General features: G+C 35.5%; 1 protein-coding gene across 1 annotated transcript; it reads left to right on the top strand.

Moving 5' to 3' along the window:
* On the top strand, positions 857 to 11,416 carry LOC109851421. Its single transcript, XM_020421546.1, has 10 exons — positions 857 to 1,068; positions 1,147 to 1,238; positions 1,439 to 1,510; positions 3,833 to 3,939; positions 4,044 to 4,099; positions 7,685 to 7,838; positions 8,616 to 8,699; positions 9,594 to 9,899; positions 10,355 to 10,884; positions 11,025 to 11,416. Exons 1-10 carry the CDS (start codon positions 931 to 933, stop codon positions 11,343 to 11,345), a joined length of 1,860 nt encoding a protein of 619 aa, XP_020277135.1. The 5' UTR covers positions 857 to 930; the 3' UTR covers positions 11,346 to 11,416.

Genomic DNA, 12,865 nt, shown 5'->3' with positions numbered 1-12,865 from the left:
TGCCTCCGCTCGCCACCATAGAATCAAGCTCAGGTAGGGTTTCTGAAAGAATCAAGGTTTTGTGAGGATCGCTATTCATCTTCATATTTCGAGTCTGGACCGCAACCCATTTAGAATTAAATGGGTCAGTTATTGGGTTACACGGGCCAGTTCAGATCAACCCTAATTTACTCATCTAATTAACGGGTCAGTCCGACTGACCCATTTATGACCCGACCCATATAACTCGACCTGCACCTAATATAAACGGGTCGGGGTTGGGTTGATGGGTCCCGTTTATGACCCGACTCATATAACTCGACCCACACCCAATATAAACGGGTCGGTTTGATTGGTCGGGTCATAAATTTGTCACCCCTGGTTGAGGGATAGCCGACGATAATAGATTGCTCAACTTTATTTGTGAGTTTTTTTAAGGAAGATATGGAGTGTAGGAAAGTACAAATTTTTATAAAAATGTTATGGTTTTGTTCCCTTTCAACTTGGACATAGAAGAGAGTAAAAACAATCAACTTAACATATTTAATATTTGGCGCTCTATTGCTATATTATTACGAAACTATTTTTTACATATCCTTTCTTTAGTTAGAACTTTCAAGCATGATGAACTAGTGTTTGGGAGGTTACTTGAGAAAGAAAAGGAAAGGTAAAATAGGAGAAGAAAAGATTGAGAATGAGAGGGCAAATAGAATATCTTATTTGGGAGTTGGGTATGGAGGATAGAGGGAAACATAGAATTGGGGACCTCATACTAATTGCAATAAATAAGGGAGTAATTTAAAAATAAAAGATTGAAAAGGGCTTATAGGCAAAAACGCTGAACCGGTTACGAGTAAATCCTACACCCCACCCGTTCGTAGTTCATCGTTCTCTTTGTATATTGCTGCTAAAATCTTAACTAGGGTTAGGGTTTTCGATTTCTCTGCTTCAATGGAGATCTTGGGATCAGAAGGCGTGCTCTCCTCATGCTACAAGCTCGTTCCTTGGTCGAGCTGGGACCAGTGGCACTTCGTTAGAGAATCCCTCTTCTCCTCTTCGCCCGATTCAGTGGCCAAAGCTCTCCAAAGGGTAACGATCCTTGTCTCTTTGGGCACAATCTCTAAACTAAACCTTGTTTAAAAATTTTTTGGTCCCTTTTTGTTTCAGATTAGCGCCTGGAGGTGTAGAGGTTGCCTCCCCATTCCCATTGATGTGACCGCTGCAATTGTGGAAATTCAACAGAAAGATCCCTTCTTCAGGTAAAAGTCGATAAGTTGTAATTAAAATTTGTATATATGATATAAAAGTGAGGTATTAAGTTGAAAAAAAGAGGAAATTTGGATTGAGTAACGCGCTTTATTTTTACCATTGTTTGATCCTGTTTAGCTGTAGAATGGACTTTTAAATTTGTTATTTTATAAACCAGATTTTGAATGTTATGTTGTGTTTAATTGTGCAGAGAAGGGATTCCCAGTGATGCTCTAAACTCGGAGGAGTTGTTAGCGATGCTGTACTCTATGGCGATTATAAGGTGTTTTTCAATTTACACTGTAGAAATTTATAAATTAATTTTTATTTTTATAGTGAATTGATGATATTTTTTGTACATGGATTTGGTTATTGTAGTATTTGTGCGAAAACGGAAGAGAAAAGCATGATGGGTTTTTGAGGGGGCTCCGGTAATGGGATGGTGGTTTTTTCTTTTCTGTGTTGTGTTTTCTCCAAGAGGAGACTAGTCTATGTATAGAGGCTACACTCCATCATCTCCACCCCCTCAAAGACTGCCTAAATATCTGAGACCTCAAAGACTGGTTAAATATCTGAGAGAGATATTTTTTCAAACAACCCACTGCCCATTATCCTCTTAACAAAGTATCCTCTCATCGAGCAATTAGTGGTTGAATTGGTCACTAATTTGAATGGGTCAAATAACATCTCCCACTTGACCAATTAAACTAAGTGATATGCCTCACACTATCCGTGAGATCAGATGTTTCTTCTCACCATTACTCACACTATTCTAGAGAGTAACTTTTATTTCATTATTCATGAAATTTTACTTAGACTTATTTATTCCTAAGTTCCATCAAACTTACATGTTTGATAAAGGATTCCATTGGTATTCCTTTTGTCAAAGGACCGGTAGTCATATTTGTAGTAGGGATATAAGTCATTTTAACTTCTTCATTTTCTACAATATCTCGAATATAGTGATATTGGATCTTAATGTATTTTTCTTTGGAGCTATTCGTGTCACTATTGATCAAGCTAATTGCTACTTGATTATCACAATAAATATCAACAAGTCCCTTTAAAAAATTGAGATCTAAATCAATCAAAAACCATCTTATCCAGACAGTATGTGTAGTTGCCATATTGCAAGCTTTATATTCAACTTCTTGTGTATATCTAGCAACACACCCTTGTTTCTTGTGTGTATCAACACACCCTTGTATTTAGCAACACACCCTTCCAGTGGGTACAGTAGGGGTAGCTAGAAACTTAGTGGAAGCAGGTTCATGTAAGAAGCAACTACTTTGGGAAGTGAGAAATAGAAACTTTTGAGCTATTTGGGGAAAAACATTAAGAAAAGGGTAATGGTAGGGGCAGGCTCACGTGATGGCTGTTGAGCGAATTAAACAACCACACAAATAAAAAGAACTTGGCTAGTGGAAATCACGTGTGAGGTTTGGGAGTAGCTCAAAGCTTTCCTTTTCTTGGGAAGAGGGTAGGTGAGAGAGGGAAAGCTGTGGGTACAGAAACATTTATGGCCATAAAAGGGTACATGTAACTCTTTAATTTAGAAGAGAAAGGTAGCTACTGGTTTTAGGGAGGTAGATATAAACCATTGGACAACTAGCTCTCACACCAGTGCGCGAAAATGGAAGAGAAAAGTATGATAGGTTTTTGAGGGGGCTCTGGTAATAATATTGAGGTTTTTTCTTTTCTGTGTTGTGTTTTCTCGAAGAGAAGACTACTCTATATATAGAGGCTACACTCCATCATCTCCACCCCCTCAAAGACTGCCTTAATATCTGAGAGAGAGATATTTTCTCAAACAACCCTACCTATTATCCTCTCAACAAATTATCCTCTTGCTGATCAATTAGTGGCTGAATTGATCACTAATTTGAATGGGTTAGATAATAGTATTTAGGAAGATCGACGCTACTTGGAGATTATTTTTTGATCTAGTCATTATAAGGTTGATTTTGTGTTATTCTCTCCTCTTTTGGTTATGTCTTGGTTATTGGATTTTGGTTTGCACGTGGCTAAACTGCAGAATAAATCATTTATCTTGTACATGGCATATGTCTTGACTGCTGATGGTGGTATACCTAAGCTTATTTTGTTTTCTCATCTTAGTTGAACAGGCATCGAGATGCTTGGGGTAGCTGTACAAATTGAGTAGTTTTCTTTTTTTCTTCAACTTCTTTCTTTATAATGAAAGGTCCTTTTTTATAAATTAGAGCGTTAGGCATGTGTGATGCTGGAATATACTTCCTAAATTATATAAGAATGACACATATGTATAAGTCTTACTGTGCTCTTCGAAGAGATCCTACTTGGAACTTCAGGGACCTTTATAACTAAGTGTCTGCTTACTTGTCTAGATAAGCAATTTGAACTTATTGAAACTTAAGCTAACAAACTATATAATGTTCCTGCTCAGTCTTCCCTAAGAGTATAAAGAATCTACTGCCTTACAAAATGCTTAAAGAATAGTTTTTATTCTCGTGCTATCCAAGAAGTGAGCATCTTGTTTGCTCAAAGCCTCAAATAACCATTTAATTGCTATTTTCCCCCTCATGTGATGCATCAGTCTATTATTTGTTGACCACTTACTTTTCAGGCTTGTGAATTGTTTTGTTGAGCCTGCACACAAGATAACAAGGCGGTCAATATCCGAGTTGGCTGATGTAGTTGGTATCCCGCGGATGTTGGTGGATATTCGTCATGGTTGTTTACCTTTATCCTTTTTCAATTACAATTTTACGGTTGCACTTGCGTTATTTGTGAAAAAGAAATCTCATGCCATGTCTGGTTTCTTGCCTATGTTATAGAGAGTTCTCACCAGAATCTTCCTTCGCTTCGTTTGGTCCGCATGGCTAGCACGAAGGTATACCGTGTTTCTCCCTACTTGTTTTTATGAACAATGGTATTAACATATTACCACTTTGCGCACATTTGTTTATCCATTTTTTTCTGATTTTTTTGCACAGTAGTAGTGATGAGGCTGTGTACTACTTTAAACTAAGAACCTTAATTTAACATCTTAGCTTGTATGATATCCGAAACTTTTATTGTCTTAAGATCTAGTGGTATCTCCTTCAACTTTAATCTTGGGATTTGGGAACTTGTTCACTCCTTTCTATTGCTACTAATAAGTTGTGCATTTATTTGCTCATCAATTTTTTTGAGGATTACATTTTATAGTGGGCTACTGATTGACATTTCTCATATATTCATTATGGGTTGTGGCGAGATTATTTTCTATATTTCTAGATCAGAAAACTTTTTTAAAATTGTTAATATGCTGATCTTAGATCATGTGTTAGAAGAAGGATTTGTTTTTAATTGATTTCAGAAAGTTGCTGATGAGTTTGATGTATTAGTAGCTTAATGCTTGTAGGTTGACTACAAGGCATTCACCTGTTGATGTAACACCTATATATAGGAATTTATTCATTATTCATTATTCATACAGGTCTATAGTGAAGGAAGTGAAAGATAGGCGAAAATATTGTGCACAGTGCACCTTGTAGGATCTAATTGAAAGGATTCTCGAAGCGTTCTTTGACCTTCTGAAGCTTTTAGACACAGAAGTATAATTAAATTTTTTTTCCCCTTATAACATGTCATGGTGCATTTTGGATAGTAAAAACTTTTTTTTAAAACATGGAATCCTGTTGCTAAGCATGCACAAAGTTAATAGGATTATAGGGTGATGGTGGCATCTGTTCATAATTTTGGGTTCAACATGGAATTTATAGGGAGAGGCCAATCAGATATACGTTCACAGTGGAATGTGGAATTTTGAGTGCAACATGGAATTTATAGGAAGAAGCCAATGAGATCTACATTCACGGTGAGATGTGGTTGCAAGTTGCAACACATGCCCAGTTTTGTGAAGAACTTCTGAATATTATGCTGAAATAATGCATTACTTATTTCAACTTTATCTATTAATATACTACACCTTCCTTTCTCTAAAACCTAGAACTTCCAAAAGAAAAGTGAAAATCTTGATATGTAACAAGGCGTGATACGTAACAAGGCGCTAGACTGACGTTGTTTTTGTACAATTGCTTACGTTCTTCAATAAATGACGTATAGACTATTCATGCAGTTCATTATCTATGACACTGTTCAGACATTTTGAAGAAAATGTGCTGAATGCTGTTCGAATGATTTTTGGTTTCTATGTCTTAAACACCTTTGGAAAATATACATATATGTACATCTATGCATATGTATACATATATGTACATATATGTATATATATATGCATATATACATATATGTACATATATGTGTACATATGCATATATGTATATATATGTATACATATATACATATATGTACATGTATACATATATATACATATGTATATAGATATATATACATATACATACATATGTACGTACACACACATACTTACATATACATATACATATGTATACATTTGTATATGTATGTGTATACATATGTATACATATGTAGACATTTGTATACATATGTAGACATATGTATACATATATATCTAATATCTATCTGTGTGTGTGTGTGTGTGTGTGTGCACACATATACATACATACATATATATACACACACCACACACACAGATATATATATATATATATATATATATACAATGGTGGATCATGAATCTTGGTTGGTTCTATATATATATATATATATTTCATGCTTTTAGCATATAATTGTTGATACTTGTTTGATATTGCACATGCTGGGGCCTGGGTTTACCTTGAAATTTTCAGACAAGTTAATGAGTCCATATGTTTCTGTTCAGGATCTTTTTAGGGCAGAGAAAATAGTAGTAAATAATTGCCTGATCAATTTCTCAAGCGGAATGTATGCTGCAGAAGAGCAGAAACCTCTCATCCCAATCCCCATTTTGTAGCGCTTGGTGTCTCTTCCTACTCACCGCTGCCGCTGCCACCTCTACCACAAGGTCCACAACTGACAACTCTCTCACATACACGCACGGCGTGCGTACACACTATTCCTCCTCTCTTTTTCACAACTCAATGCTGGTGAGCTCATTTCCATCTCCCTCCATCCATAATTCTCTTTGCGTCATTTCTGAACCTCAATACCACTCAACTTCCTCTCTTTTCCCTCTCCGGGTCAAGCACCAATTTGCGACCACCACCTCAGTCTGCTGCCACCGGCTTATTCTATCCTCAGTGGTATTGTCTGTTCTCTTCCAATCACCTCCTCTAACCTCTGTATCAACGCCAAGTGACCACCTAATGTTAATGCTTGACACTTATTGCTTATGTCATCATTCATCATTCTCCTAATTTCAGTTCACCCAACCGTTCTGCCCTCTCCTGAAGGTTCTCAGACCGTCTTTGGTGGACAATCTCCTAATTTCAGTTCACCCAACCGTTCTGCCCTCTCCTGAAGGTTCTCAGACCGTCTTTGGTGGACAAGCAATAACATAGTTATAATACTTTCGTTCTGCCCTCTCCTGAAGGTTCTCAGACCGTCTTTGGTGGACAAGCAATAACATAGTTATAATACTTTCATATTAGAAGTTGCAGGACACAGCAATTTTCCAGATCCTTATCATATCATAGCATGCATTGGAAAGGATGAAAATTTGACCAATTGCCACTTTGTCTAGAAGCTTATTGGGGTTGGAGGCTGAGCTGGATAATTTGTTCAGGGAGGTATACATCCTCAGATTTACTTTTGGTTGTTTCTGTTATGCTTGGTGTCCTATAATGAACCTGGTTTCCTACCATACGGAACTCATACTGTGTGTTTTTTATTTTTTTTATTGTCTATTATAGTCAATTAAAAACCTTCATGCACAGTGTCATGGATGTATTTTGGATAAGTTTCATTATTTTCCCTCCATTAAAGGTGTTATCGCTTTTACCAGTTGCTATATGTCTCCTTTCCTATTAAAGGCTCATTGAAGATTAGTTCTTTCTTTATTTTGTTTTTGATTGATTTGAATAATGATCTCAAACAACTTCAATCTGGAAGTTGAAAGATTTTTCGTATGAAGTATTGTGTCACATTTTATTATTGTTAAACTAAAAATGAGGTGCATGTTATTATGAGCCCTGTGGGTGAATTTTTCTGTTTCTAAGTAAGATTATTTCAGGAAAAGAAACTTGGAATTGATCCAAATTAATGGATTAAATCTCGAATAGAATGTTGGCATGATATATTCATGTGATTTCAGGATGCTCTTTCTACGCAGGCTGCTCTTTCTACCCACTTAGTATCAGTTCAAATTAATTGCAATATAAGCACTCCTTTCACTTAGTGATAGTTAATACTGCTCCATCTAGTATTTTTTTACCTCGCTGTTGTGTAGCACATGATAACTGCTTCAGTGACTTTTTTAGTCAAAATTTTCTATATATTTATAGACTCTTGTGGATGTTTCTTTAATATTTTCATGATTGATATCTATAATATAATATTCTTGCATTGTTTTTAGGCTTTAGACTGGTTAAAATCCAATTATTGGGAGCCTCAAAGAAGTGTAATTCCTGACGTTCGGAAGGAAGTAAGATTGAGACTACATGAGATGAGTTTTTATCTGAAAAATAAGCATGCAGAAAGGTCTAGTTCTTCACAAGGCAAGCCAAAACGTGAGTAAAGATTGTTGTGTAAGGAGCACTTTGCTTCTAGGAAGCGTTTAACCATCAAGTTTCATTGTTGACTAGTTAATTATATTTAAATCTATATTGTTCTTTTGTTGTTTGTTGTGGATACATGCTGTTTACATAATTTTAGGTCTGTAGTGGTAAGATGTGCTCTGGATTGAAAGAGTTACACTTAAGAACAATGTTTTAAATTTGATTATTGCTCTCATATCTTTTCTTGCTAATCTACGCGAAAGGGCTTTTAATATCACTCTCTACAGGCACTGGAAGTAAGATTCATTCTCTAAATGGCAAATACTATGGATCACAGTATATATGTACTTGCTTAAATGGCTTAAACCCGTGTTGGAAATTAGTGATTTGGGTTGTTAAGTAGGTTGAGATATCCTATCTAATGTTGCCCCTAGAATCACATGATTCCTATATTCAACTAGCCGGACAACAACTTAAGGTCGGGAAAGTCTGGCCTGAAGTATTTTAGGCGTCAAGTTATACTAGATGCAAAATGAGAAAGAATATCTAACGTGCTGTCGTAGTTCTAGAAAGAAGATGCATAAAAGCTGCGGGATGTCATAATAGATCATTGAGACTATTCTATGTTCATGGTTCCGACATGCTACATTTTTTCCGCTAGTTTTTTTAGGAGTTTCACTTTAAATTTTTTACTATATCAGAATGTAAACGGATGCTAGATGTGTTTGGTTTCATACTATCTTTATGTTAATCTTTCTGTTTTGATTTTCCATTTATTTGTGTTTGAAGGTCGTAAGCGGTCAGGAGTATTAATGAGATGCAACAACCTATCTTCACAGCTTGTTGGGAAACTGCAGGCCTCAAAATCTGATGGTACTGCAATTAATCTTTTGACCATATTTACCTATTAGAAAACAATATTATTCTAGAGTATCTGACATGGGACATCCACAATTTTTTCTTCAAGCATTCAGATGGCGTTATCGCAGTGAATCAGGACGTTTGACTCAGTTTCTGCAAAGCCATAGAGGATTCCTTTGTCCAAACACTAGTTGTGATCATGTTTTTGGATGTCAAAATCTTTACTAACTGATTTTATCTTGGAATTGTGTGCACAACACTTTCCTTGACAAGGAGATTGTTATAAATCATGATGTTATAAATCATGCTTTCATTCCTTTTTTTCGTGGAGAAGTGGGACATCCCCAGTAACATGTTTGCACTATCAAGCTTTTCTGTCCAGATTAACAAGTGGGGCCAGTCTCAGATTGAGGCTGCAATGCATCTTATTTAGGGGATTGGAGTCATGATGCCATATAGATTGGCTATCTGAGATGTGTCATATTAAATTTTGTAGCACAGTTTAATTTCTTTAGATTGGATTTTCTTAGATATGATAAATTAAATACTAATTTCATAACAGTATGATTAAACTGTAGTTGGTGCCTGAATTGCTGTTTCGTCGTTTGCATCAAATAAATGAACTTGAGAGGCTGATATTGCACCTTGAACTCACTATTTAAAGCTTTACCTTCATATCAAACTACATAAATATCTACTAGCAAGCAAGTTTTCTATACTTCGTAGATAAGCTTAGCACCATTATCTTTTTATGCTATATTTGCGACTGGTGTTCTAGCGTTTCTTGTTCACTGTTGACATCTTGATAAGCTTAAAATACATTCACAGCTTCTTTTTCATATTTACATTGAAAGAAGCCAAAGTAGTATCATTGGTGTGGATGCTGATAGACTATTTTTTGTGCAGTCTCCGACAAACGGCTTTCCAAGATAACAAAAAGAATCGCTCGGCTATACTCTTCATATCCCTCAGAAGTTGTAGCAGTGCTTTTGGAGTATTTCCATTTACAAGCGCCTGATTTCTCAAAGGGCACGGACATGGAATGCTCTGATGATTTGAATGTGGATGATTCAGGACCCCATTTAGAGACAGTGTTCGGTTTAAAGACAATAATTACCAAACTATCAAGTAAGACACCTGGGTTAATACTCAGCCTACTGAAGACACTCCTAGAAATGATAGAAGCCAAGAAATCCACTCAATCTGAGAAAGGTATTTATATGAATAATTCCCTCTTGAGCTTACCTGATGAGTCTCTTGGTCTTGTTACTCAATTGTATCCCACATAAGTTTTAGTTAACCATGCTATTTTCCTACTGAAATTTAGTGTGACCTGTTTAGAACAGTTTCATGTTTTTTGCCGTTAGTCAATATTTACAGCTTTCAATTTTCATGCAACTTGTTCTCTTCACATAGCTACGTACTTTTTCTCTTTGAGACCCTATTCAGTTCTTTGGATCTTTCTTCCAAAGCATTTCTTCAAACTTTTTTGACCTAAGCCGGTTTTACATTGAGAAAGAGAAAACAAGACACAGTTACTTTTGTTTCTTTTCCTCTCTGGGTTCTTTCTTTGAACTTTCTGGTCAACCAAATATAGTAATAATCTTATCTGTTTGGAAATCTATGACTATTCAAAGTGGCTAATTTTCAGCACTTCGTTTTTTCAGATGGATGCTGTTTTCTTTCATCAAAACACCAGAGCGAGATAGCTGACACCAATCGTCTCTGTTCTCTTGTTCACTGGCTTCTCATGCGACTGAAATCTTTAAAGGATTCTGGTAGAATAGGAATTATTGGCAAATCCCTCGAAACCTCAACAGACAAACATGCTCCTCCAAATGTTTCGCTAACAAAACTCCTTCACAAGATCCTGTCTCTATCAATTGTGGGCGACAATCACCTCTCAAGCTCAGTATTGCTTCTTGCTCAAATGATTGGCAACACTTCTTTAACTTTAAAACTGAAGAAGCTCCCTTTGATGGCAACGCAACACCAAGATTTCGAAGATGAATCTCCCTTTGAAAGTTCTGAGAAAATGCTTTTACGAGAGGAGGCATGTATTAAACAAGCAAAAGAGAAGCTGGAGCTTTTCAAGTCGCAATTAAGGAACCGAATTGCTACAAATTCAACAAAATCAAACGCAAGCGATCGAATGTGGAGCGTTGCTAAATCTTGGACTCCATGTCCAATTGGCATGGTACCTTGTTCATGCAAGCGATCGAATGTGGAGCGTTGCTAAATCTTGGACTCCATGTCCAATTGGCATGGTACCTTGTTCATTTAGTTCTACTGCAGTTCTTCCTGTTCAAATCTTGGACTCCATGTCCAATTGGCATGGTACCTTGTTCATTTAGTTCTACTGCAGTTCTTCCTGTTCTTGATGAGGTTGATGATATCTTAGACCCCGAAGACATTGAAACAGATACAGGTAATTTTGTGAATGGCCGTGTTTCTCCGAAGAGAGCATCTGGTGAAGCTGCTGTTGGCAGCGAAAGTGGCAGTAAAAGGCTAAGGATGACGAGAGAAGAACAAGAATTGGATTTTGCAGAGATATCGTCTCCTATGAAAGGTAGATTGTTGATCAATGGCATTTGGACTGAAGTCAGTGAAGAAGAGTTGCTTGATATTGAGTCCAATATCAGAATTTTCGCCAATTGACCGTAAAATTATATTGTAACATATATAATTATTTTGATAGGCAAATATCTATTTAATTTTTTATTTGGAAAGTTCTGTTTGGCTGTTGTGGTAGTAGGGTTAAAAAAAGGGACTTTCTAAGCCAGTTTCATTGTTTAGAAAAAAAAAAGGGAAATACTTGATCTCTGCTTGGTCTTCAATATTTTTGAATTCGTTCATTCTGTTTCTGAGATAAAAGTCAGGCGAAAATGTTATTAGAAAAGAAACTAATGAAACATCTTCGAGATTGAAAGGAGAAACCAAAAGTAAATTATATGCTTAAAGCGGCTAGAAATCCCAACAGGTAATAACAAAATAGGTGACTCATAGAAAATTCAACAATTGCAGCGTCGGTTAGTGTAATTATATGCCTTTCTGTTAGGGGAAATAAATCTTCCATTTTTAATTTCGAATAAGGTAGATTATATATATTTTTTGTCATCTACATTTTAAAGTAGTACTTATTATTCTTCAACTATTTCTTTTTTTTAATCCCTTCTTCTTGTGCCTTCATAGGCTTTAACGTTTATCATCCCTGAATTCACGAGGAAAAGGGAGGTTTTATTTGTAATTTATTCCTCTCGAATATCAATTTCAAAAAGCAACTAGTGTTAGTAAAACAGCAGTTTTATTAAACATAATAGATAAAGATTTTCTTTTTGAAATTTCTAGATGACAAAGTTATAAAACAATATAAACATAAAATATTTTTTTAATTTTTACCCTAACCCTTATTTTTAAAAATTGTTATTTAAAATTTTGTTTTTATTGGAAAAGGTTGTTTAGATATTAGTCCCTCATATCTTCCATATTAGTCCATCAATGGTTTTGAGCCGAAACATAAGTTGAGCGCCATTTTCCGAGAAGCCTTACAGAAAAATAGGAACTTCTAAGCAATTCCAATAGATTTGAGGGGCTATGTGGAATTCTTGAAGGACGAATATCCAATAGATTTAAATTTTTTTGGTTTTTTAGGAAATATCCAATAGATTTAAGGGGCTGTTTGGTTGGTTTCCTAAAAACCAAGAAAAGGAAATCGGTACAAGGAAATCAATAAAATAATATTTTTATCCATTTCCATCCCTAAAACTCACCACAACATCTAATAAAATATTATTTTTATCCTCCAACTCATCTCATTTCATCTCATTTCTTACCTTTAAAAATAAACCAAATACAAGAAATGTGTCACATCATCCAACTCATCACATCTCATTTTATCTCATTTTTAAAAATCACACACATCATCCAATAATATTGTGACAACTCATCTCATCTCATTAAACATTCATTTCCATCCATTTCCTCAAAAAAAAAAAACAAGAAATCAATTTCCTTAAGTACGTGTCACATCATCCAATAATATACCTCCAACTCATCTCATCTCATCTATTTTCTTATTTTTAAAAACGAACCAAACACAAACAACCTCAAAACATCATCCAATAATATACCTCCAATTCATTTCCTTATTTTTTTAACCAACCAAACAACCTCAAAAC

The sequence above is a fragment of the Asparagus officinalis genome, chromosome 8, assembly GCF_001876935.1.
Source record: "Asparagus officinalis chromosome 8, Aspof.V1, whole genome shotgun sequence".
In the NCBI taxonomy this organism is placed as follows: Eukaryota; Viridiplantae; Streptophyta; class Magnoliopsida; order Asparagales; family Asparagaceae; genus Asparagus; species Asparagus officinalis.
This window is presented reverse-complemented; position numbering and strand designations above follow the sequence as displayed.